Consider the following 25,729-nt stretch of genomic DNA (forward strand, 5'->3'; position numbering starts at 1 on the left):
GGGCGTTTATTAGGAGGAGGTTATCCGGGGAGGGGAGGCAAGTTAATTTGGGCATTGCTGTCTGCCTCTGTATCAGAGCCATGGGGGGCCAGACATAAGGTGAATTTCTGATTTCCCATCAACTGGTCAAGGTTACACTTAAAATTAAGGATGGACTCTGCTTCACATGGATGGTCCTCTGAGATACACATCTGTCTCACCAACAAGTCTTTTCAATTTCACAAGTAAAACAAATCCTTGGATCTAGTGGGACCATGTGCAAATGACAAAGTATTACCGCTGAATAAAACATCACACAGTCAAAAGCATTCAAGGGAGAATATTTTAAAAAAAAACTTTTCCCGGGGGGCAAGCACTCCATGCTCCTGTTACATACTAACTGCATGGTAACACAATCACAGAAAAAAATGCACCAAAGGAATCATTGCTGTTACACAAACTTGAACGGCATCAGCAGTGATAACGTATAGGTAAAGCAAATCCTTCTTATTAAACAGCCGTGTGACATGTACGTCTAACAGATTCAGAGAAAACTTTCAGCCAAAATGAACATTCATCCAAAAAGGTTTTCAGCCAAATTGCTTTTCAAGTAAAGGTCCTAACTTCATAAGGCATCTGTTGTGTGTGTGTGTGCGTGTGTGTTTGAGATGTATGTTAAAGGGGGTATGTATATGTATGTATACATATACATATATATATATATATATATATATATATATATATATATATATATATATATATATATACACACATATACATACACATTTTATATATATATATATATATATATACACACACACACACACACACACATATATATATATATATATATATATATACACACACACACACACACACACACACACACACACACACACATATATATATATATACACACACACACACGCATATATATATTTTATACACATATTTATTTATTATATACACATATTTAAATATACTGGATTTAGTATATATAGTTTGGGGGTGTGGGAGGCATAGCCCCCCACCTAGTTTGGGTTTATATTATATTTCACCAAAAGTTTACAATGCTGAATTTCAAAACTACATGTTAAACTATAGACATGTACACTTAAAATGCCAATGACTAACTCAAAGACAATTTAAACCCAAAACTGGTGGGGGGGATTACACCCCCCCAACTATATATACTAACTCTAGGATCACACTACAGTGGGGAAAAGGGCATATATATTTTACTTGCCTTACACTACTCTACACAGTGCCATATATACTAACTGCAGTTCAGTGAAATGAGTTTTCAGTAATATGAGCTTTCAGCGATTTGGGTTAGGTGAAATGAGTTTTCAACGAAAAGAAGTAGACCCGTGTGTGTGTGTGTGTGTGTGTGTGTGTGTGTGTGTGTATATATATATATATATATATATATATATATATATATATATATATATATATATTCCAGGATAATTCCTGGAGCTTACGCAGAACATATCAAGAATTGCTGTTTCAACATTCTTATGTTGATTATATGGGTATTGGTGTAGCTGGTCATTAGATGCAGTGTCCTACACCCACATATACATTTGTTACATTGAAATCAGGTCTATCGCAAAATCACTACAAAAACATAAGTGAACATACTTTTGGTTCTAAGATGACCGAAATCAGAAATAGGCTTGCTAGGTATATATTATAAGAAAAAAAAATCCGCATTCCCTAGAAGCATAACTTGAATTTTTCCATTAAGATTATGTCTTGGATAATGCAGAATTCAAAAATGGTGTAGAGCTAGCACGGTGCCTCCAAGGATTGTAACATATAGCACTCTGAAAATGGCAAACATTTTGCCCTGGCAGCATAGCAGAAGCCTCCTGCATGCACTTGGCCATCTACACTAGGTAGGACCCTTACTGAGGCCTGTAGTAGTATTTCAGAATTAGCATTTAACACCCCCTTACTCAAGTCCTGGACTCCAACCCATGTAAAGTACAATTGTGTACACTTACAATAAATGTAGATGTTCCGAGTGTATTCACTGTTGCAGTCATTACATTTGGATAATCTGCTAGCAGGTTGCCCTCAGTTGGCCTGAATAACAAAGTCTTGGGTCCTGCGTTGGTTGCTGTCTCCTCTTCCATGACGTCAGGTCTTCAGGGTATAAAACATGCAGCCGACGCCATTTTAATCAGTTTTTCTTGCCCCAGATGTCAGGTGCCCCCCCAAATGGGGAGCAAAAATATATATGAATAAACTGTAAATATATAAATGCACCTTCGAAACATAAAATTTACCTTCAACTAAAAGCAAATACACTACAAAGGCTTTTTGAGTATAGTGAAGGAAAGAAAAGGTATAGAATGGGGGATGGCGGGTGGGTAACCCGGACTGCAACAGTGAATACACTCGAACATTTACATTTATGGTAAGTGTACACAACTGTACTATGTTCTTCGTGTTTCACTGTTGCAGTCATTACATTTGGGTAGAATCCCAAAGCTATGGATGGGAGGATGGAACTAAACAGCATTAGGGGCAGCTATAAGGCCCTGCAGGACTGCAGCGGCAAAGGCTGCCCTGGATTTAGAGAAGAGAGGTAAATGGTAATGTTTTGTGAACGTATGAACAGAGCTCCAAGTAGCAGCTTCTAGAATGTCTTTGGTTGGGACCCCTCTGAGAAAAGCTTCTGAAGTAGAGGCAGCCCTGGTGGAATGGGATCTGATCCCCCTGGGCACAGGTTTACCATGGTGCAAATAGCAGAAACGAATGCAGTGGCTTATCCATTCAGACATAGTCTGCTTTGATATAGCCTTCCCCTCTGATCCTGCAGCAAATGCTACCAGTAGTTGCTCAGACTTTCTTAGAGATTTTGTCCTGTTTAAGTAGAATCTTAGTTGTCTGTGCACATCCAATAAATGCAGAATCTGCTCCCCCTTGTTTTGCGGATTTGGGAAAAAGGTTGGCAGGTGAATGGTCTGGGTAAGAGCTACACTGGATACCACCTTAGGCATAAAAGAAGGATTGGTCCTGAGGGCCACCCTGTCCAGGTAAAATATAATGAAAGGCTCTACTGCCATGAGAGCCTGTAGTTCTGAAACCCTTCTTGCTGAAGTGACTGCCAAAAGAAAAGCTGTCTTCCAAGATAGAAATTTTATATCCGCAGTAGCTGCTGGTTCAAAAGGAGGCAGGGTGAGTTTTTCCAGCACAAAATTGAGGTCCCATGCAGGAGTAGGTGTTCACCTGGGAGGCCTTAAATTTTTGGCCCCTCTGATATAGTGTTTAAGCAGTGGATGAGAAAAGAGGGGAGGCTCTGTGTTGTAATGAGCTAAGATGGCAAAGGCATGGATTTTTATTGAAGAAAAAGATAGGCCCTTGTCAAGCATCGCAGTTAAGTATTGTAAAATCTGAGGCATATTGGGCTTTGCTGTGTCTATTCCTTGTGCTTGGTTCCAAGCAAATAATCTCTTCCATTTATCAGCATAAGATTTTCTAGTACTAGGCCTTCTGGCTTCCAAAATGACATCCATCACAGGTTTACTGAGAGATGCGGTTTGAATAATTAGTTGATTAGCCATGCTGCAAGATTCAGAGTTTGGAGCTGAGTGTGCAGCTGAGACAATAGATGAGGTGTTTGAGGCAAGTACCACGGAGGAAGGTGTGACATATTCCTTAGAAGCGGGTACCAGTGAGGCAAGTACCACGGAGGAAGGTGTGACATATTTTTTAGAAGCAGGTACCAGTGCTGGCGAGGCCAGTCCAGAGCAATTAGGATCATTTTTGGTTTTTCCTGCCTGACTTTTAGTAAGACCTTGGAGAGTAGAGGCAAAGCTGGAAAGGCATAGACTGATAGGTTTTTCCAGCTGAAGGATAGAGCATCCACTTTCCATGCTTTTTTGTGATGAGTTCTTGTGCAGAATTTGTCCAACTGATAGTTTTGGGGAGAGGCAAATAGATCTATGTCTAGGCTCCCCCATTTCTGTGTTAACATGCTGAAGATTTGTGGATCCAGTTTCCATTTGTGCGGGTCCATAAGATTTCTGCTTAAGTCGTCTGCCAGAGTATTTTGCTTTCCTGGCAGGAATTGAGCTTGAAGATGTATTTGGTAAGTCAAGGCTGTGTTCCACAAGGCCATGGCTAATCTGCAAATGGGGTAGGAATGTGTACCCCTCTGCTTGTTTATGTACCACATAACTGTGGTGTTGTCCATCTTTATCAGTAGTTGTCCTGGATGAAGTAAGTCCTTGAAGGCTGTCAGAGCATTCTGAACAGCTAGCATTTCTTTCTGGTTGATATGCAGATGCATTTGGTTTGGGCTCCATTTGCCCTGAATGCATCTCCCTACCAGGTGGACCCCCCAAGCATAGTCTGATGCATCTGTAGTTAGGGTTTGGATGGCAGGGGGTAGAGTGAATGACAGTCCCTTGTTTTGGTGACATGTCTCTGCCCACCAAAGAAACTCCTGTTGTAGGCAGGGAATGAGAGGAATCATTGTTTCCAGGCTGTGACAATGTTGACTCCATAAACTTTTTAGGTACCATTGAAGTTTCCTCATATGCAGTCTCACATATGGAATTAGAATGCAGGATGCCATGAACCCCAAAGCCTGCAGAATTTGTCTTGCAGATAACTGGGTTTTTGTTGCCATTTGTTTGAAGTATGTTGTCAATTGTCTTTGTTTGTCTGGTGTGAGGTAAGCCATCTTGGCAGATGTATTCAAACTTGCACCCAGGAACGTAATTATTTGAGAGGGTACCAGTTGTGATTTCTTTTCATTTATGGTGTACCCTAGGTATGCTAGAAGCCTTTTTACAAACACCAGATGTTGAAGAAGAGTGTCCTTGTCCTCTGCTTGAATGAGACAATTGTCTAGATAAGGATAAATTTGAATGTTTCTTTGTCTGCAGAATGCAATTACTGGTGCCAGGCACTTTGTAAAGACCCTGGGTGCAGTAGATAAGCTAAAGGGCAGTGCAGAGAATTGGTAATGCAAAAAGCCTGCTTTGAAGCGGAGGTATCTTCTGCATGATTCCCTTATTGGGATATGCAGGTATGCCTCTTTTAAGTCTAAAGTTACTAACCAAGCATTCTTGCCTAGCATCGGCAGTAGCTGTTGTAAAGTCAGCATTTTGAATTTTGGAATGTCCAGGAATGTGTTCAGAATCGATAAGTCCAGTATTGGACGCCATGAATAGTCTTTTCTGGGTACCAGGAAAAGTCTTGAATAAAATCCTTGTCCTTTTTCATTTTCTGGTACCGATTGAATAGCCCCCATATCCACGAGGGACATAACTTGTTTCTGGGCCTCTGCCCACTGGTTTTGTGGCAGTTCCGGCCATCCGTTTGGAATTAGCAAAGTATGGAAATAAAATCTGTACCCCTGGGATACTATGTTTAATACCCACTTGTCCTGGGTAATTAACTGCCAATTTTGAGCATGAAGTGCTAGTTTTATCCCCAAGGGGGCTGCCAAAAGATAAGTACTTGGAGATGATAGAGGGAAGTCATTGAGACTGCTTACTGTAGGGTTGTGCTTTGTTTCCTCCAGATTTGGAGGTGGAGGCACCCCATTGCTTTGACCTGTAAGAACCCTGTGATTGATATCTGGAGCCTTTTGAGCGCCTGGGTTTGCCCTAACTGGCTCTGTTGGACACAGGAAAGGACCAATTTTTAGTAGGCCAGTGCCTACTGAACCTGGGTGGCTGCACTTGCAAGAAATCTTTTACAGTTTGCATAGATTTAGCTTTGTCTTCCATTTTCTTTAAAACCTCTTCTGCCTTATTACCAAACAGAGTATCATGCTGCAAAGGGGCATCCAACAATTTAGCTTTAACATGATCAGGCAGATTTTGCTCCTTGAGCCAGGCATGCCTTCTAATCACAGATCCAGTAGCGGCGGCCCTAGAAGAGGCCTCCAAGGAATCAAAACCACATTGCAAAGTATGCTTTCCAACCTGTTCTGCTGAATGCAATAAATCCTGTAACTCTATTTTCCACACAATCAGAAATCAACATTATTTTCTATTTCAGTAAGCCCATGACATGCTGTTGATATTTAAGCATATGAAACTGACAGTTTAAAGCCCTGATTGCAAAGGTTGGAGACGTATAAACCTTCTTACCCCATCTATCGAGCGCCCTGGAATCTCTATCAGAAGGGGCAGGATTTTTGGCTGTAGAAGCCTTAACACCCTTGGGACCCTGAGAAATAGTCTCTGGATCAGCAGCAGGGTTTTTGAAAAGAAATTTGTGGGAGTCAGGAACCCTGTAATATCTGTCTGGCTTACTAGGAGCCAGAGGCAGGGAATCAGGAGCCATGCTTGATTCTGAGAACACACCATCAACAATGTCTAATACAGGAGGTGTTGCCAAAGGGCTATGCTGAGGCAGAAGGAAATCCCTAAACCTCTTTTTTGATTCAGAGAAGTCCTGACTCTCCCAGTGAAAATGTTCCCTTAAAGTATGCAAAGTCTCTCCAAAAGAGTACTCCTCTGGAGGAGATGCAGATGGGATGGATTCCTCTGCATCAGAATCCTCATAGGGTGGAATAGAAAATTCTTGATCAGAAGAGGAATCAGAAGAAATGGAATCCTGATCTTAAGATTCATAATCAGTGCCTTGCCTACGCCTCTTAGCAGGGGGGGTTGAGAACCCCTGATCAAGGTTAATTAAATCCTCAGCTATTTTGATCATCTGTTTTTTAGGCATAGGGGCCTGAGCAAGCGGGTCATGTGTCGTTTTTTTAGACAGAGAAGTTGTTTTTTTTACCTTGTTTTTGTTGCTGGCATTGGTTTAATGTAAAAATGTTGAGGCCTGAAAACACCCTCAGAAGCCAGTGCCTGCTCAGCGGCTCCGGACCCATACAAGGGAGAGACATCCGCGGGTTCAATACTTTGCGAATCTTGTGGCATACCGGACTCTGAATGGTTCTCAGTAGAGGCCTGTGACTCAAAAGTAGCGGGTATCAGGGGCTGCGAAAGTGCCTCACTGAGTACCGGCGAACCAGCGTCTGGCTTAGGAGAAGCTTCGTCATCGGTTTTGGACCTTGACGGTCTATCTCTTTTTCCTTGCGTTTTTTGTGAACTCCGGTAGTCGGATTGCTAACTGACGACATTTCAGGGTAGTTAAATCTTGAACCAAAATATTTAGAAGCAAAAATAATACCGACGCTTAATAGTGCGTTGGTTAAATTTAGCACAAAACTGACAGCAAGGCACGTTGTGATCAGGCCTAGGCAAGGAATACAGTACAAATGAAAATCCTTATGAGGTATTTGCTTCCCACAAGTAATGCAATTATTAACTTTTACTGACATCGGTAAGGAGCAAGAAAAAGTTTCCCCAACGGGGTACTTTGCTTTAGTTTAAAGACTTCGGTTCTGAAACTCGAATATGAAAATTTCAGAAGTCGGCCGACCGGCACTTGCGAACTGCTTCTGCTTCGGGCACTGCGCGGCAAGAAAGACTGATTAAAATGGCGTCAGCTGCATGTTTTATACCCCTGACGACCTGACGTTATGGAAGAGGAGACAGCAACTGACGCAGGACCCAAGACTTTGTTATTCAGGCCGACTGAGGGCAACCTGCCAGCAGATTAACCAAATGTAATGACTGCAACAGTGAGACACGAAGAACATCTATACAGTCTCTGAAACTAGCAATGAAAATACTGAAGGTTCCACCCATATGCAGACTTCTTTGTTTAATTATTTGCTTATGTAAAAGATATGATGCCCTTTGTTTTATTTTTTTCTCTTTCTATATTGACTACCTTGGAAGATAAAGCAGAGTTTTAATACCTCAAGACATTTGATGTCACTGTTCACAATAATGAATTTAAAGAGCAAAAGCAATGGACACTCTTTGAAGCATGTTTTAAGATTTTGTTACAGTGCCAGAAATGGTCAGTCCCTGAATATGATAAATACCTTTTCTATAGCTATTTCTTTAGTCAGTTTTTGTCCTGTGGATTTGAATATTAACTTGTCCTGTTACTGTGTCATTACTGCAAGTATAAGTCTCAATTTTGCTGCCTGCATCATTACTTATAATTACAGCTTGCTTTAGTAGTTATAATTAAATGTCATCCATTTTGTAAAATTAGCAACTTTATGGGAATTGCTTGAGTGCAGTCTCCTTAAAATAACATTCCGTCAATGAATAGCTTTCAGCACTATTTTTTTTAAATAGATGTAGTTTCAGTAGTGAGGGAACTGCATTATTTGTATTTTATAAATCCATTTTTGTACAGTTCCCAGCATCCCAAGCAGTTTTTAGAAAACCCCTTCAACTCATCCTCCAGCTTGTAGTCCTGCCCCCACCAGAAGTGTAGCATTTAAAAACAGTTTATCAAATTAATTTGCACCAAGTTGGTGCCTGGCATATAGGGACAGTCTATGAACAGTGGTTCATGCACTTATAATTTTAATATTTGGGATTAGCATAAGACTGTTATATAGAATAAGTGCTGCATAAGACTCCAACTGCTGCAGAAGCCTTACCTTGTTTACGTAATATACAGGATTGACAACAGCATACGACTTTTCTTCAAGCCGCATAACCTTTGGCATGGCACTCCCAGTGCTTGTATCTTACTCCATTGCCCTGCCTAAACAAGCCTCTCAACAGTAATTAATGGCACTTCAAAGGGTAGCGTACACCAGAAACACAAACTATATGCCTACATTTTTGGCCTGCAGTTGAGATCTATGCTACCCTACTATTTTATTATTTAATCATGCAGGTCCATGAGGCACTTACTAAGGCAGCCTCACTGGGCTCCAACAATATCCAGGGATGCCTCCTACCTAGCTTGAAAAGTACAGTTGGGTACACTTACCATAAATGTAGATGTAGGAGTGTATTCACTGTTGCAGTCATCAAATTTGGGTTATCTGCTGGCAGTAGCCCTCAGTCGGCCTGATTAACAAAGTCTTGGAACCTGCATCGGTTGCTTTCCCTTCTTCCGTGACATCAGGTCATCAGGGGTATTAAAACAGGCAGCCGACGCCATTACATCAGTTTTTCTTGCCCTAGATGTCAGGTCCCCCCTAATGGGAAGCAATTAAATCTATAAGTATACAAGGTTATACCTCCAATAAAAAAGCAAATACACCAAAAAGCTTTTGAGCATAATAAAGGAGAGTAGAGGTATAGCCAAAAGAAGTAAGGGAGCTGGAGGGAGGGTAACCAGGACTGCAACAGTGAATACACTCGAATATCTACATTTACGGCAAGTGTACACAACTGCACTATGTTCTTCGTGTTTCACTGTTGCAGTCATCATATTTGGGTAGATTCCCAAAGCTAAGGATGGGAGGAGGAATTTAGATAGGATTAGGACCAGCTATAAGGCCCTGCAAGACTGCAGTGGCAAAGCCAGCTCTTGATTTAGAGAAAATTGGCAGATGGTAATGCTTGGTAAAAGTATGTACAGAACTCCAGGTAGCAGCTTCTAGGATGTCCCTGGTAGGGACACCTCTGAGAAAGGCTGTAGAGGTAGATGCAGCCCTGGTTGAGTGGGGTCTAATCCCCTGTGGGATAGGTTTTCCATGGTGCTTGTAGGAGAAATGAATGCAATGGCCTATCCATTTGGAAATGGTTTGCTTTGAAATAGTCTTCCCCTCTGCCCCTGCAGCAAAAGCCACCAGCAGTTGGTCAGATTTCCTTTGAGGTTTAGTCCTGTCCAAGTAGAATCTACGTTGTCTGTGCACATCTAAAGAGTGCAGTATCCATTCCCCTTTGTTCTGTGGATTAGGAAAGAAGGTTGGAAAATGAATGGACTGATTAAGAGCCACACTGGATACCACCTTGGGCATGAAAGCGAGATTGGTCCTGAGAGACACCCTGTTCGCATGAAAGATGATGAAAGGCTCCACTACCATGAGGGCCTGTAATTCAGATATCCTTCTTGCTGAAGTGATTGCTAAAAGAAAAGCTGTTTTCCAAGAAAAGAATTTTAAGTCTGTAGTAGCAGCTGGCTCGAAAGGAGGAAGAGTGAGTTTTTCCAATACAAAGTTAAGGTCCCATGCTGGAGTTGGAGCTCTCCTGGGTGGTCATAAATTTTTGGCCCCTCTGAGGAACTGCTTCAGTAGTGGATGAGAGAAGAGGGGAGGTTCTGTTCTATAATGAGCTGAAATGACTGAGGCGTGAATTTTGATGGAGGAGAAAGACAGGCCCTTGTGAAGCATCTCAGTTAAGTATTGTACAATCTGAGGTAAATTGGGCACTGCTGTGCTCATCCCTTGTGATTGGTTCCAGGCACAGAATCTTTTCCATTTTTTCAGCATAAGATTTTCTAGTACTGGGCCTCCTTGCCTCTAAAATGATATCCATCACTGGTATACTGAAGGATGGTAAAGGAGAGATTAGGTAATTAGCCAGGCTGCTAGGTTCAGTGTTTGAAGCTGAGGATGCAGGATCTGGTTGTCCTGCTGAGACAGTAGGGTAGGAGTCTGGGGCAGGTGCCATGGGGCCAACAGTGTTGGTGTGGCCAGTCTGGTGCAATCAAAATCATCCTTGGTTTGTCTTGTTTGATCTTTAGTAGTACTTTGGAGAGCAGAGGCAGAGGAGGAAAGGCATAAACTGATAGGGTTTTCCAGCTGAAGAACAGAGCATCCACTTTCCAAACTTGTTTGTGGGGAGTCCTTATGCAAAATTTGTCCAATTAATAGTTCTGGGGGGAGGCAAACAAGTCTATATCTGGGCTCCCACATTTGCTTGTCAACATGTTGAAAATCTTTGGTTCCAATTTCCACTCGTGTGGGTCCATGAGGTTTCTGCTTAGTTCGTCTGCCAGTGTATTCAGTTTTCCTGGCAGGAATTGAGCTTGTAGATGCACTTGGTAGCTCAGGGCTGTGTTCCACAATGCCATGGCTAGTCTGCAGAGGGGTTAAGAATGTGTACATCCCTGCTTGTTTATGTACCACATAACAGTGGTGTTGTCAGTCTTTACCATTAATTTTCCTGGACGAATGTGGCCCTTGAAGGCTGTCAGAGTACAGCTAACATTTATTTTTGATTGATATGCAGGTGCATTTGATTTGGGTTCCATTTGCCCTGAATGCACCTCCCTGCCAGGTGAGCCTCCCCATGCAGAGAATGATGCTTCTGTTAGGGTTTGGGTGGCAGGGGGTAGTGTGAATGGTAGTCCCTTGTTTTGGAGGCAGGCCTCTGCCCACCAAAGAAACTCTAGGCGTAGGCAAGGTATGATAGAAATTATTGCTTCTAGACCCTGAGAATGTCGACACCATAGGCTTTTTAGATACCACTGTAGTTTCCTCATATGCAGTCTTGCATATGGAATTAGAAGAATGCAGGAGGCCATGAACCCCAAGGTTTGTAGTATTTGCCTTGCAGATAGCAGGGTTTTTGTGGCCACTTGTTTGAAGTAGGTTGTCAAATGAATTTGTTTCTCTGGTGTGAGGAAAGCCATCTGGGAAGTTGTATTGAAGCTTGCTCCCAGGAATGTAATTTGTTGACAGGGTACCAGGTGTGATTTCTTTTTGTTTATGGTGTACTCCAGACAGGTTAGCACCCTCTGTACAAAGGCCAGATGATTCAAAAGCATGTCCTGGCTTTCTGCCTGAATTAAACAATCGTCCAGGTATGGGTATATTTGAATATTTACTTGCCTGCAAAATGCAATGACTGGAGCTAGGCACTTTGTGAATACCCTGGCCGCAGTAGATAAGCCAAAGGGCAGTGCAGAGAACTGACAGTGCGTGTAGCCTGCTTTGAAGCATAGGTATCTTCTGCCAGATTCCCTGACTGAGATGTGCAGGTATGCTTCCTTTAAATCTAGTGTTGCCAACCAGGCGTCTTTGCCTAGCATAGGGACCAACCGGTGAAGAGTCAGCATCTTGAATTTTGGAATCACCAAAAAGGTGTTTAGAGTAGACAGGTCCAGGATAGGATGCCATAAACTGTCTTTTCTGGGTACCAGGAAAAATCTTGAGTAGAAACCTTGCCCCTTTTCCTCTTCTGGTACCAACTGAATAGTCCCCATGCTTAAAAGAGAAAGTACTTGCTTTTGGGCCTCTGCCCACTGATTTGGGGGTAGATCTGGCCATCCGCTTTGTGTTGGTAACGTGTGGAAGTGAAATCTGTATCCCTGGACACTACATTTAGAACCCATTTGTCCTGGGTAATGAGTTCCCAGTTCTTTGCATGAAGAGCAATCTTTCCCCCAAGGGGCAGTTAGTTGAGAAGTGCTTGGAAGTTTTAAAAAGAAGTCATTGAGACAGTTTACCATAGGGGGAGTTTTATTACTCCCAGATTTGGAAGTGGAGGCCCCCCACTGCTTAGTCCTGTGCGTACCCTGGGACTGAAGCCTGGGAGCTCTGCTGGATCTGGGTTTGGACTGAGAAGATCTGGAAGAGGCAGGAAAGGACCAATTCTTGGAAGGCCAATGCCTACTAAACCTTGGAGGCTGTACTTGTAAAAAATCTTTAACAGTTTGCATAGATTTTGCTTTTTCCTCCATCTTTTTAAGAACGTCTTCTGCCTTGCTGCGAAACAGGTGGTCCTGGTTTAAGGGAGCATCCAGTAATTTCGCTTTAACATGATCTGGCAAGGACTGCTCTTTAAGCCAAGCATGCCTTCTAAGTACAGACCCAGTTACAGCAGCTCTGCAAGATGCCTCTAGTGAATCAAAACCACATAGCAAAGTATGCTTTCCAACTTGTTCAGCTAAGTGGAGTAAATCCTGTAAATCCTTATTTTCAGCACAATCAGGAATCAACATCATTTTCTGTTTAAGCAATCCAATAATGTGCTGCTGATACTTTAACATATGAAACTGGCAGTTTAAAGCCCTAATGGCCAAAGTTGCAGAAGTGTATACCTTCTTACCCCATCTATCCAGCGCCCTGGAGTCTCTATCAGAGGGGGAAGTATTTTTGGCAGTAGTAGCTTTAATACCCTTGGGTCCCTGTGAAATGGTCTCTGGGTCCTCAGTAGGATTTTTAAAAAGGAACTTGTGAGAGTCAGGGACCCTGTAATATCTGTCAGGTTTTCTGGGAGCATGAGGTAAAGAGTCAGGGGCCAAGCTAGATTCCGAAAAAGCATCATCAACAATGTCTAGTACAGGAGGTACGGCTAAAGGCCTGCGCTGAGGCAGTAGTAAGAAATCCCTAAGCCTCTTTTTAGAATCAGAGAAATCCTGATCTACCCAAAGAAAATGCCCCCTGAGAGTATGCAATGTTTCACCAAAAAAGAAATCCTCTGGGGGAGAAGCAGAGGGAACAGAGTCCTCAGCATCAGAATCCTCATAGGTAGATAAGGGTAAATCCTGGTCAGAGGAAACAGAAAATTCAGAATACTGGTCAGAAGTATCATAAGCAAACTCAGTCCTAGGTCTCTTAGAGGGGGAAGGCTGGCTTCCCCTGATTAAAGTAATAAGGTCTTCAGCCATTCTTATCATTTGTTTTTAGGCATAGAGGCCTGACCATGTGGTCTGGGCGTCAGTTTTCTAGGCATGGTACAAGTTTTAAGCCTTGAAGAAGAAGATGGCGTCGGTTTAATATGCACGTCAGTAGGCCTGAATACACCCTCAGAAGCCGGTGCCTGCACAGCGGCTCCGGACCCATCCAAGGTAGAGACATCTACAGGTTCCACAGTTGAAGCATCTCGCGGCATACCAGACTCTGAATAGGTCTCAGTAGAGGCCTGCAAATCTGAAGTAGCAGGTATCAGGGGCTGCGAAAGTGCTCACTGAGTACTGGCGAACTGGCGACTGGCTTAGGAGAAGTGTCGTCGGCAGCTTTGGAGCTAGGCGGCCTGTCCCTGTATTTATCTTTGCGTTTTTTCAGAATGTCAGTAGTCAGATGGCTTACCGAACACATATCAGGATAATTGAACCGAGTACCAAAATATTTAGAAGCGAAAATATACAGACGACGGCTAGTTCGTGGTTTAAATAAGGCTCAAAACCGACAGCGAGGTACATCGTGGTCAGGGCCTAGGCAAGGAATACAGTATGAATGAAAATCTTTATGAGGTATTTGCTTTCCACAAGTAATGCAATTATTTACTTTTACTGACATCGGTTTAGAGCAAGAAAAAGTTTCCCCAATGGAGTACTTAGCTTTTAGTTGAAGACTTCTGTACTGAAACTCGAAAATGAAAATTTCAGGAGTCGGCCGACCGGCACTTGTGAACTGCTTCTGCTTCGGGCACTGCATGGCACAAAAGACTGATGTAATGGCGTCGGCTGCATGTTTTATACCCCTGACGTCATGGAAGAAGGGACAGCAACCGACGCAGGACCCAAGACTTTGTTAATCAGGCCGACTGAGGGCTACTGCAAGCAGATAACCCAAATGTGATGACTGCAACAGTGAAACACAAAGAACATCATGAACTATCAGGGACACTTGGGTCACTTCTCAACTACAGCCTCAAAACAGGCTTTGTACCATGAGAATGGAGGACTGCAATAGTTATCCCACTTCACAAGAATGGACCATCAGCAGACCCTGGAAACTATAGACTTACTAATCTAATTAGTCTAATATGCAAAGCCATGGAAAGAATGAACATGGAAATGTTCAAAAAAGACACAGGCTACCTTCAGACACTGGACCTAACCCAGTCTGGCTTTGTCAAGGGAAGGTCATGCCTATTAAACCTGGTGGACTTCTTTGAGAAGGTCAACAAGAAAACTGATGAGGGGAATATGATGTATACTGCCTACCTGGACCTGGCTGAGGTGTTTGACATGATGTCCCATTTGGGAATAATTGACCAACTCACTGAAATTGGCATAAAACACTACATAGCTCACTAGATTTCCAGCTAGCTATCAGACAGCCCCCAGGAAGTCAGGATTGGTGATACCACCTTCACTAAGACACCAGTCACCAGTGTTGTACCTCAGGACTGTGCTGGGACCGTCCCTTTTGGCATCTACCTCTTGGAGCTAAAGGCTTATGTCAAGGACCTTTGGCTAACCAAGTTTGCAGATGATTGCAAATTGGGAGCTATCAGATTCCCCCCATGACACAAACTTCTTACAAGAGGGTCTAACACTGGCGAATGACTGGTGCCCAAGTCACAAATTAAAATTCAAGGCCAAGAAATGCATTATAGTGCCTTTTGAGAAAACTGCCACCCAGCCTAATTACTCCATCGATCTGACACCCCTAAAAGCTGATCCTGTAGAGTCAAGGATCTGGGAACATATGTAGACAGTAATCTGACTGTTGACAAACGTGGCCAAGGTATTGCAAAAATCATTCTATGTTGCTAAATTTATAAGCAAGGATATGGCATTAATTTCCAAGGAACTCATAGAGCCACTTTACTCCTACCTTATCAGACCTATCTGTGATTATAATGAGCCCTTCGGCATGCACCTGACCAGACATATGCAACAGTTGGAATGCCCACAAAGGTCCTTAGCAGAAGAATCCAGGGTATTAACACACTGTCCTATACAGATTGCCTTAAAGCCCTATCTCTATACTCAGTCTCCTACAGGTTAATCAGGAACGATATATGAATGGCATACATGGCATCCTCAGATCCAGCCCTGATGGACCTTTTGCAAATCTGCAAAATGAACAGCATCAGAATCACCAGATTCAAGGATTTAAATTTTGCTTGTGACACAAATAAGTTGGTGAGACATATTTGCATCTCAGAGATCTCCATGCTCTTGAACAGCTATGTGAAGAATCCATCCCTAAGTCTATTAAAGCATAACCTGGAAATGGATGAGAAACCTGAAATTCATACAGGTCTTGCCCCTTGTCACTAATAGAGCAGACAGTAATGCCCAAACTAACATATCCCCCCCCCCCCACACACACACACAGACTTCCTAACTAACATGTACTATGTAACTATGAACCTATGAATTCCTCCCCACCAGGAAAGCCAAGCTAGCATAAGCCGATCACTTTCACCCTATACTGCTCTTCTAGCACCTGAGTTGCTATATGAACATAGCTCATCTAAGTCATACTTGGGGTTTTATCCATCAATGTCACACAGTCAGGTTACTGACAGCAAAAGTAGGCAGTAATAAAAAATAAGCAAGTAGCAATAAACAGATATATGCATTGTTAAATATAAATGGATGAACTTTAAGTGAATAAGTATGCACTATAATTTCCACAGTCAAACTAAGCAAACACTTTAGAGTCTTCTCTTTACTGCTCACCTGTGTTAACAAGGAGATAATGGGATCCTGTGTTAGTTTTGTGCAATAAAAAACCTGTAACTGTGGGCACATTGTGGATTACAACTTGTCCAATCTGGTTGCCATCTCTACCCGATAGAGCAGCACCATTAATCTGTAACAAAAGAAAACAAAGCAAGTGAACACGGTCAAGCTACAGTTGTACAAAATTTATGATTCATACATTCAGCAACAGTAACTGTGTAACAAGAGTAATAAAAGAAGCAGATACCAATATTTTACACTGTTACCCTTAATCCTCCAACAATTTCCCCTCCTGGAGCTTCACAATTTGACAAGATGATTTTCAAAGTTTATACTTCCAAACTTAGACCCTACTATGGGCCATTTAATAGTCTATAAAGAGCTAAATTAGAATAGAAAACTCTACAGTTAAACCAGTTACAGAATGCCATAATGTACTGACCCTCTGATGTAAAAAACAGAGTTATTAAACTGGAGTAAACTTACAAAAAGACAATTGTTCCTTGTAGCAGCATTATGTTTTATAAAGGGATACTCAATGTTACAGCTAAGATTCCATTTCCAAGACACTTAAATATTACAATTATATTACCTTTCAATAACCAGCACCCAGTGAAGAACAATGATAAATGTTCCGATTGTCTCCTACAGGTAAGGTAAGAGAAGTACTGCTGTGTAAGAACTTATCATAACAGTAGATGTCACACTGATCACTTTTGCAGTATTACAAACTGTTGGCTTTTCTCCCCAAATAACTTGGGCATCTGGCTGGGGTACCAAAGCCAAAACCTTCCACAGAGCCAGATGTCCGATGTATGACCTACACACACAGATGTAAGAGTGCATAAGCAAATGTAGGAGCATAAATCCTCTATCTGTAAGCCAGACAGACTGAAGAGGCCTGAGAAACAAAAGGACTTGTCAGCCAAAACAGAAAGAAGCAGAAAGACAGTGATCCCCCTCGGTCTACAATGAGAAAAGGAAAGAAGAATCAGAGAAGTGGGGAAGATAGGGAAATAAAGAATACTGCAACAGTGATCAGTAGAACATCTGTTATAATATGATTTTCTAGCTATAGTTCACATACAGGGTTGCTTCAGACAGAACTTTTTTGCCTTTATCAAGAAGAAAGAAAATGCCACCCTTACACCAGGACCTACTGTCCCTCAAGCTTGAAAAATTGATGCCATGTCCTTTCCTTGGAAAGGGAGGTTCTTATACACCACCTCTCCACTTTCACTTCTTCCTAAGGTCTTAAAGATCCCAAGGGAATACCCAAAGATACTACTGATTCTCTACTAGCCAAGGAAGCACTGGTTCCCCCTTCTCTTCCACCTAGGCAAGGGCCATAACCAGAAGCTTCCCTCTACAGTGCATGGGATCACAACCTCAACCCAACCAATCATCCCTCAGCCTGACATTATGGACGATAGGATTAGGATCCCTTTTTAATACCACTTTTCTGAGGACATACTTAAGGTTCTCTAGGAGGCAAGATAACCTACTACCAGGAATCCTGACATAGCAAAATGGAAAAGATTTACCATATGGTGTAAGACAAAAAAAAAATCAGGACCCAATACAGGCTAATACCCCAGTGGTCCTCTCTTATTTGTGTGAACTGCTGTAGTGTGGCCTGGCATACTCATCCATTAAGGCACACACTTCCATACCTACATGCCTACCACTGGATCCTCTGCCTCTGGCCAGACTAGAGGTAAAGGATTTTTTGAAAGATGCACTCGACCTGAAACCTCCAAAGAAAGCTATTCCCCTTGCTTGGGACCTCAACTTTGTACTGGAAAAAACTCTCTCCCTCCTTTTGAACCAGCAGCAACTGCCTCTCTCAATTCTGTACTTGAAAACTAATTCTTTTGGTGGCTCTCATCTCTGCCAGACAAGCTTCCAAGTTGCAAGCACATATGGCAACCCTCCCTTCCTTCATAATGTATGGGATTCCCTGTCATGAAGCCCCTCAACCGGCCAGTCTAACAAAACCTACCACTGCTTTAAGGTACATAGACTGTCACCTAAACACTCCTAGAGTAGTGTAGGGCATAAAAGTGACGTACAGGTGTACCATCCTCAGAACTTCACCGGGAGTCCAAATGCTGTTTTTAACCAGTCTGTGTGCCTCAGTCCGTTTTTTTGCTGTTTTTTCTGTATGTTGGAATTCCAGTGATTACTCCTGTTTACTGAAGTCCTCAACATTGCAGATAAGTACCCTTTTTTATCTTGATTTTTTTTGTGCTGTTTGGGGGTTAACGTCATCCAGGAAGAGTAAAATGTCAGTGTGGGAGACAGATTCTTCACAAAGACTGCCACGACTAAGTTGATGGATGCTCCTGTGGATACTAAACTTTTGTTTGAGGAAATGGCTGCTGGTTTGTTTAAGTCTCTTCAGGCCAAGGGGAAGGCTTTATGGGAGCTTAAACATGTCTTTGTTTCTCCTGTGCCTAAATTTCAGAGAAACTGCCATTTTAAGTCAACCTTTGTTCATAGGCAATCTCACCCTCCTGCTAAAGGTAAAAAGGGAGGTAAACGGGCTCCTCCTTGCTAAGGTCACTCAGTCTGCAGGGATTCTAAAACCTTCCTTTCCTGACACACCAGGTGCTGTCTGTCTATCGCACCTGTTCCCAGCCACATTCTTCTTTCTCTTCGCCTTTCTCTTTCTCTTCCTATTTGGCTTCGAATCACCCAGGATTCTTGAGTTCTGTTAATTATCTGTCACGGGTACTTCATGGTGTGGATTTCCCGTCCTCCTTTTATGGGCATTCTTCAGCCTCCTTAAAACTACTTCCCTATTTCCCCAGAGGTTCTTCGAGATCACTTGTCTCAGGGTACTATTCAAGCGGTGCCTGTGTCCCAAAGGGAGAAAGGTTTTACTGAAGAATATTTCTAGTGCCCAGAAAAGAAGGCACTTGGAGACCAATTCTAGACCTCTCCCACCTAAACACTTTCTGAAGGTGCTTTCCTTTCAGTTGTTGTTCCTTCAGACCCTTTTTCCTCTCTTGCTCCCTCAGGTCTTTCTGGTGTCTCTAGATCTGAAGGATGCTTATCTCCATATTCCAATCCATCCTCTTTTCAGGAAGTTTTTGTGTTTCTCTGTTGCTTCATGGCATTTTCAGTTTTGCACTTTGCCCTTTGGCTTTTCTACTGCCCCAAGGGTGTTTACCAAATGCCTCACTCCTGTGGCTGCTTTTTGCAGGCTTCAAGGGATCCAAGTATTTTCTTACTTGGATGACCTGCTGATTCAGGCATCCACTCCAGATGTCCTTTAGTAAAATCTTCATTTTACCATTTCTCTTCTTCAGAGCCTGGGTTCATGGTAAACTTCAAAACGTCTTCCCTGACTCCTTCTCAGGATCATGTCTTTCTAGATTGCAGGATTCAGAAGGTGCCAATGCTGGCATCCCTGCCTCCTCCAAAGGCCTTAAGATTCATTTCTTACTTTCAAAGTCTTCTTCCCCTGGCCTCCATTACAGCCAGGGAGTTTGAGAGCTCTGGGTTTCATGGCTTCCACCATTCCAATGCTCCCGCTGGCCAAACTCACCATGAGGAAGTTTCAGTGGTTTTTGAAGTTGGTATGGGTTCAACATGTGCATCCTTTACACTTTACAGTTCCTCTTCCCCTTTGTCTCAAGAAGGAACTTCTGTGGTGGATTCAGCAGTTGTCGCTGAATCCAAGGCTCCCTTTTTATCCTCTTCTTACCTCTCAGGCTCTGTTCACAGATGCTTCAGATGTGGGATGGGGAGCAACATTTGGCTCCCTGAAGGTTCAGGGAGTGTGGTTGCCTCATCAGCAGAAGCAGCACATCAACGTCAAAGAGATGAGAGCTCTTCAGACCTTTCATCCTCTTTTCTCTCCTGGGCCTCTCAAGATATTCACAGACAAAGCCACAGTGATGTGGTATATCAAGAAACAGGGGGAACAAGATCTTATCTTCTTTGCCGGCTGGCACTTCTGGTATGGGATCTGGCTGTCAAGTATCAATAGACTCTTCAGGCAGTTTATATTCCTTCAAGTCAGAACACTGTGGCAGACACACTGAGCAGGTTCTTCATTCAATCCCACGAATGGATGCTTCACAGGGATGTGTTTCTGGACATTGTTCACCAGTGGGATACTGCTCAAGTAGATCTCTTTGCCTCCCCTCTGAACAGACAACTTCATGTTTTGTGCCAGAGTCCCAGGTCCTCTGGTATGGAATGTGGGCAGCCTCTCATTTTCTTGGAAGGGGATGTTTATTTATGCATTCCCTCCCCTTCCTCTCATTTCAAGAGTCCTGTTCAAGATTCAACAGGATGCTCCCAAAATCTTGTCGGTGACTCCTTTGTGACAGCGACAGCACTGGTTCCTTCTACTTCTGCATCTAGCCAAAGGCAATCGTCACAAGTTATCTCACAGGGTGGATCTACTCACACAGGACAAGGGATCTCTCATCCATCCCAAAATGCCCACACTTCAACTGACACTGTGGGTTCATAGGTTGGTACTAGGCTATCGGCCCTAGGGCCTATGCAAGCCTAGCCATAACAATTCCCTGGATATTTCTTCCCACAATATTTACATCTCCAGGCCCGTGTTGAGCAGGGCGACTGACATGATCCCCAGGGTGAATTTCCTATCTCCCATCCAATCATCAAGGTTCCTTTTGAAGAGGGCCAAAAAGGTGCTCTGCTTGATATGTATGGGCAGTCTATTCCAGAGTATGGGGAGTCTCTGGGTCAGGAACCTATCCCTCCAGCAAGTTTTGTTCATTGTGATGAGAAGGTTTAGATCCCTGGAGCGTGTGGCTCTGAGGGATTGGGATTTCTTTAAGTGGAGCATGTCCAACAGCTCAGGGTTTGACATGGCCTTGTATGTTAAGCAGAGATCGCCTCTAAGTAGATGATATGCCACAGAGTATAGCTGGAGTTTTTTTTTAGACGGTCAGTATATGGCATCTGCTTTAGGCCTATGATTCTTTTAGTGAGGTATTTCTGTGGCCTTTCAAGCTGTTGCAGATGTCTTGTGAGGTACATACCAAACGGGGCATTATACTCTATAATGGGTCTAATGAGGGATGAGTACAGTGGGACAATGACCTCCTTTTTTCTGGATGAAAAGCCCTTACTGATGAGGTGTGCCACATAGAAGGATTTCCTGACTGTTGTGGCAATGTGGTTATCGAAAGTGAGACCATTGTCCACCTGTGTCCCTAAGTCTCTCATCACACTTTCGATGTTTAGTGTCCTGCCACCTATGTGGTAATTCATGGGTACATGTTTTTTTCCAAAGGGGATAACTATACATTTCTTGGCATTAAGCTTGAGCCCATGGCTCTGGCACCAGGTATCTGTTTCTGTAAGGCCCTTTTGTAGAATATCCACATCATTTGGGGATTCAATAATGGCTCCCAGTTTGCAGTCATCTGCAAACTTTGTTAGCCAGAGTCCCTTAGTGTTGGCCTGTACTTCAGAGAAGTAGATGCCAAACAAGAGTGGTCCCAGGACTGAACCCTGAGGTACTCCACTTGTCACTTGTCTGGAGCTGGATTTGGAGTCTGCTACTTTTACTGTCTGGGTTCTGTCAGTAAGCCAGTTAGCAACCCATCGAGTGACGTAGGGATTTATGCCCAGCTTAGTAAGTTTATCTATGATTCCAGAGTGGGGGATGGTGTCAAAGGCCTTGGCGAGGTCCAGATAGGCTATTTGGACTGCCTTACCCTCGTCCACAGCTCTGGAGACTGATTCGAAGAAGTCAATCAGATTCAGGAGACAAGATCGGCCCTTCACAAACCCAAACTGGGTGAGGTATAGTGTTTGAAGGTTGCCAGTGTCTTTGTTTATAATTCCATGATAATGCGTTCCATGCCCTTGCAAATCAGGCTTGTCAGACTGATGGGACGGTAGTTCCCAGGATCCAAGGTGGATCCTCCCTTGTGGAGCGGGATAACTGTAGCTGTGCGCCACTCAGTGGGCACGAAGCCTGAGGTGAGGCTATGATTAAACATCACACTTAGGTGAGGTGCCAGTTCATTTTGTAGTTCATGTAGTACACAGCCTGGGATGTCATCTGGTCCCATGGATGCTGTATTCTTAGCTTTGGAGAGTGCGGTTTCTACCTGGGTGATAGGGTTTTGATCCCTCATAGACACCTTTTTTCTAAGGATGTGCTGTAAGTCCTGCAAGAGACCAGGAAACCTACTCTAGAAATTTGGACCCACTTACTGTGGATGTTCCTTTGATTCTCTCTTGTTTGTGTGAGTTGCTCAATGCAGGTTTGGGCTATTCTTCTATTAAGGCCCACTTATCAGCTCTTCCTCCTTGTCTGCCTTTAACTCCCTCGTTAGCTTCTAGATTTGCAGCTAAGCAATTTCTTAAAGATGTCCTTAATATTAGACCTCCCAAGAACCCTGTTCCACCTCCCTGGGATCTTAACTTTGTTCTGGATAAATTGACTCGGGCTCCTTTTGAGCCTGCTGTTTCAGCTTCCTTGCAACATTGTTCTTGGAAGACCGTTCTTTTGTTAGCTCTTGCTTCTGCCAGATGGGTATCTGAGTTGCAAGCCCTTATGGCTTGTCTGCCTTTTTTGATATTTCATGAGGACAGGGAGTCCTTGTGTACCAATCCTTCTTTTATGCCAAAGTAAGTTAATGAGTTGCCACTTAATCAGTCTATTAATTTGCCTACTTTTTTCCCCTCTCCTCAATCTGACAGTGAGAGGGTTCTGCATACCTTAGACATGCACAGACAGCTCAGACTTCATTTGGATAAAACTAAAGCTATCAGAAAAGCTGATCAGTTATTTCCTTTCATCCTAGGTCTTTAGGATTGGATGTTCCCAAGCAAACTATTTGTACGTGCTTTTCAAAGCTTTTCTTTTTGTTACACTTTTCATGGTGACAGCCTTTCTTCCTCTGTAAAGGCTCATTCTACTAAAGCTATATCTTCTTTAGGAGATTTTTTCAAGGGCTCAGACACTAATTCTATTCTTGAAGCAGCTACCTGGACTTCTGTGTATACTTTTACCAAACATTACAAGTTGGATGGTATCTCCAGAGCTAGAGCTGGTTTTCCTAATGCCATTCTTCATGAGTTCTTAGAGGGCTCTACTGCTGCTTCCTCCTCCCAAGTTTCTTCTTGAGCTTTGCACTCTCCTATAAGTTATGAATACTGCAATGGCGAATGTAAGGACATAGTACAGTTGTGTAAAATCTTACCTAACAGTAGATGTCCTTGCCTTCACCACTGCAATATTCAATCCCTCTCTCCATCCCACCTAGTTTTTTTTTTCCTTCCTGAATGTTCAGGTTTTTCTTGGACTGCTGTTCCTACTGGGGCAATCAGTTCTAAGGATGGTACACCTGAAAGTCACCTTTATGCCCTACGCTACACAAGGAGTGTTTAGGTGATGTTCAGCGTACCTTAAAGTAATGATAGGCTTTAGTAGACTAGCTGGACGACGGGCTTCATGGCAGGGAATCCCATAAGTTATGAATACTGCAGTGGTGAAGGCAAGGACATCTACTGTTATGGCAAGATTTTACACAGCTGTACTTTCACCTAAACTCCTCCAGCAAAACACCACTCTAGAATAGGCAAGTTGTTCACAAATACATCAAAAATAGCTAGAATAAGGGCCAACACACCAATAAAAAAAGAAGTTATGTACTCACCATAATGTTCCATGTTTGTAGTCCATCTTGCCCTTCATTCTTACTGATGAGATTTGAGCCGATCCTCGGCCCCAACTTGGCCTATTTAGAAGCTCGAAATCTTCTAGTTGGCTGGTGGCTAGGTAGGTATCCCATGGTGCATCAGTACAATCCCCAGATCTTGTTTGCTGCTAACTAGGAGAAATAATAACCAACATACAGAAAGAAGCCAATTATAAAAGGTCTCCAGTGAATAATGATAATATTGTTCTGTCTCCAGGTACTTCCAGGATGGGGGTAGGAGGGTGGGTCCATAAGAATGAAGGGTGAGATGGACTACAAACATGGAACGTTAAGGTGAGTACATAACTTCTTTATGTTCTGTAATCCTATCTTGCCTTCAATCTTACTGATGGGACAGCGCCCCTAGCACCTTATTCTTGGGTGGCTCAAGGAAAAATACTCATGAGTACCATGGAACCAAAGGATGCTCTACCCCTGGAGGTAGAATCCAATTTGTAATGAGTAATAAAAGTGTGAAGGCTAGCCCAAATTGCTGCTGCACAGATATTATCAAGTGGGATCCTGGCTTGAAAGGCTGCAGAGGTAGACTGAAATCTCGTAGAATGAGCCTTGATTTTGAAAGGTAAAAGCCTACCCTCAGAGGTATAAATGTAAGCTATACAGCTAGATATCTAATTTGATAGGGTTACTTTGGAAACTGGTAAACCTGACCTGGATTCGGAGAAGGAAACAAATAATTGATCTGACTTGTTGAAGTCCTTAGTCCGGTGCAAATAAAAATGTAATTGTCTATGAACATCCAGCTGATGAAACCTGTATTCTACTGCATTGGAATGATTTGGGAAGAACACCGGAAGTTCTATGGATTGGTTCAAAGTGCTATGGGAACAGACCTTGGGGACAAAGAATGGATTAGTATGAAGAGATACTCTGTCATTGTGAAAAATCGGATAAGGGGGTTTTACAGATAGTGCTTGTAACTCTGACACCCTTCTGGCAGATGTGATAGCCACCAGAAACAAAGTCTTCCAAGACAGAAATTTCAAAAGCGATGAATGAGAAGGCTCAAAGGGAGAATATGTTAATTTGGATAGCAAAAAATTCAAATCCCATGAAGCAACAGGTTCTTGAAAGGGGGGGTCTTAACAAAAGTGACACCTCTGAGTAAGTTTGTGCACAGCCTATGTGACATCAAATTAGAATATTGTATGCCTAGATGAAAATTAGAAATTTCTGCCAAATTAACCCTAATAGTGGCAGCCGCAGATCCCTGGTGGAAAAGCTCAGACAGGATTTCCAAAACCACTGGAATGAAAGTGGTATAAGGGTCAACATTCTTTTTCTCAGCACAGATAGAGAATCCCCTCCATTTACTGGAATATAGTCTCCTAGTGGAGGGTTTATGAGATGATGTTAAGATATGAGTCACGGAGGGTGAGAAGTCGTGAAGGCTGACTAGGGATGGAACTGGAGCAGCCAAGCTGTCAAAGTGAGGGTGTGTAACAAGGGATAAAGTGAACCTGACATGTGCATCAGGAGATCTGGCACTGGGTCCAGAATCCAAGGATCGTCTAGGAGAAGAGGCCCGAGGAAGGGGATCCAAACCTGACGAGGCCAGTAAGGAGCAATGAGGATCAATTTGCTTCCCAGCTGTTTCGCTTTCTGAATAACCTTGGGTATGAGAGGAAAGGGAGGAAAAGCATAAAGCAGACCCAGGGGCCAATCATGAACAAGTGCGTTTCTCAGTGACTCCCCCGGAGGAGGGATGAGGGAGAAAAAGCTGCTGCATTTGGCATTGATCGGACTGGCAAACAGATTGCAGCAAGGCTGTCCCCATCTGTGGCAAATCCGCTCCACTATTTCTTGTTTCAGAGACCACTCGTGAGGCATCAAGATTGCCCGGCTCAGCTTGTCGGCTATCA

General features: G+C 43.0%; 1 protein-coding gene across 1 annotated transcript in view; it reads right to left on the reverse strand.

Annotated features, from left to right (window-relative positions):
• The window catches only part of FAM234A (family with sequence similarity 234 member A), a gene marked incomplete at its 5' end in the record, with an annotated part of 537,904 nt that overhangs the window by 239,916 nt on the left and 272,259 nt on the right, over positions 1–25,729 (reverse strand). Inside the window, 1 exon segment of the mRNA XM_044089425.1 lies at positions 16,141–16,273. Within this exon segment, the coding sequence (XP_043945360.1) occupies positions 16,141–16,273 (133 nt within the window).

Source organism: Protopterus annectens, chromosome 12.part0 (genome assembly GCF_019279795.1).
Source record: "Protopterus annectens isolate FY-2018-M chromosome 12.part0, PAN1.0, whole genome shotgun sequence".
In the NCBI taxonomy this organism is placed as follows: domain Eukaryota; kingdom Metazoa; phylum Chordata; order Ceratodontiformes; family Protopteridae; genus Protopterus; species Protopterus annectens.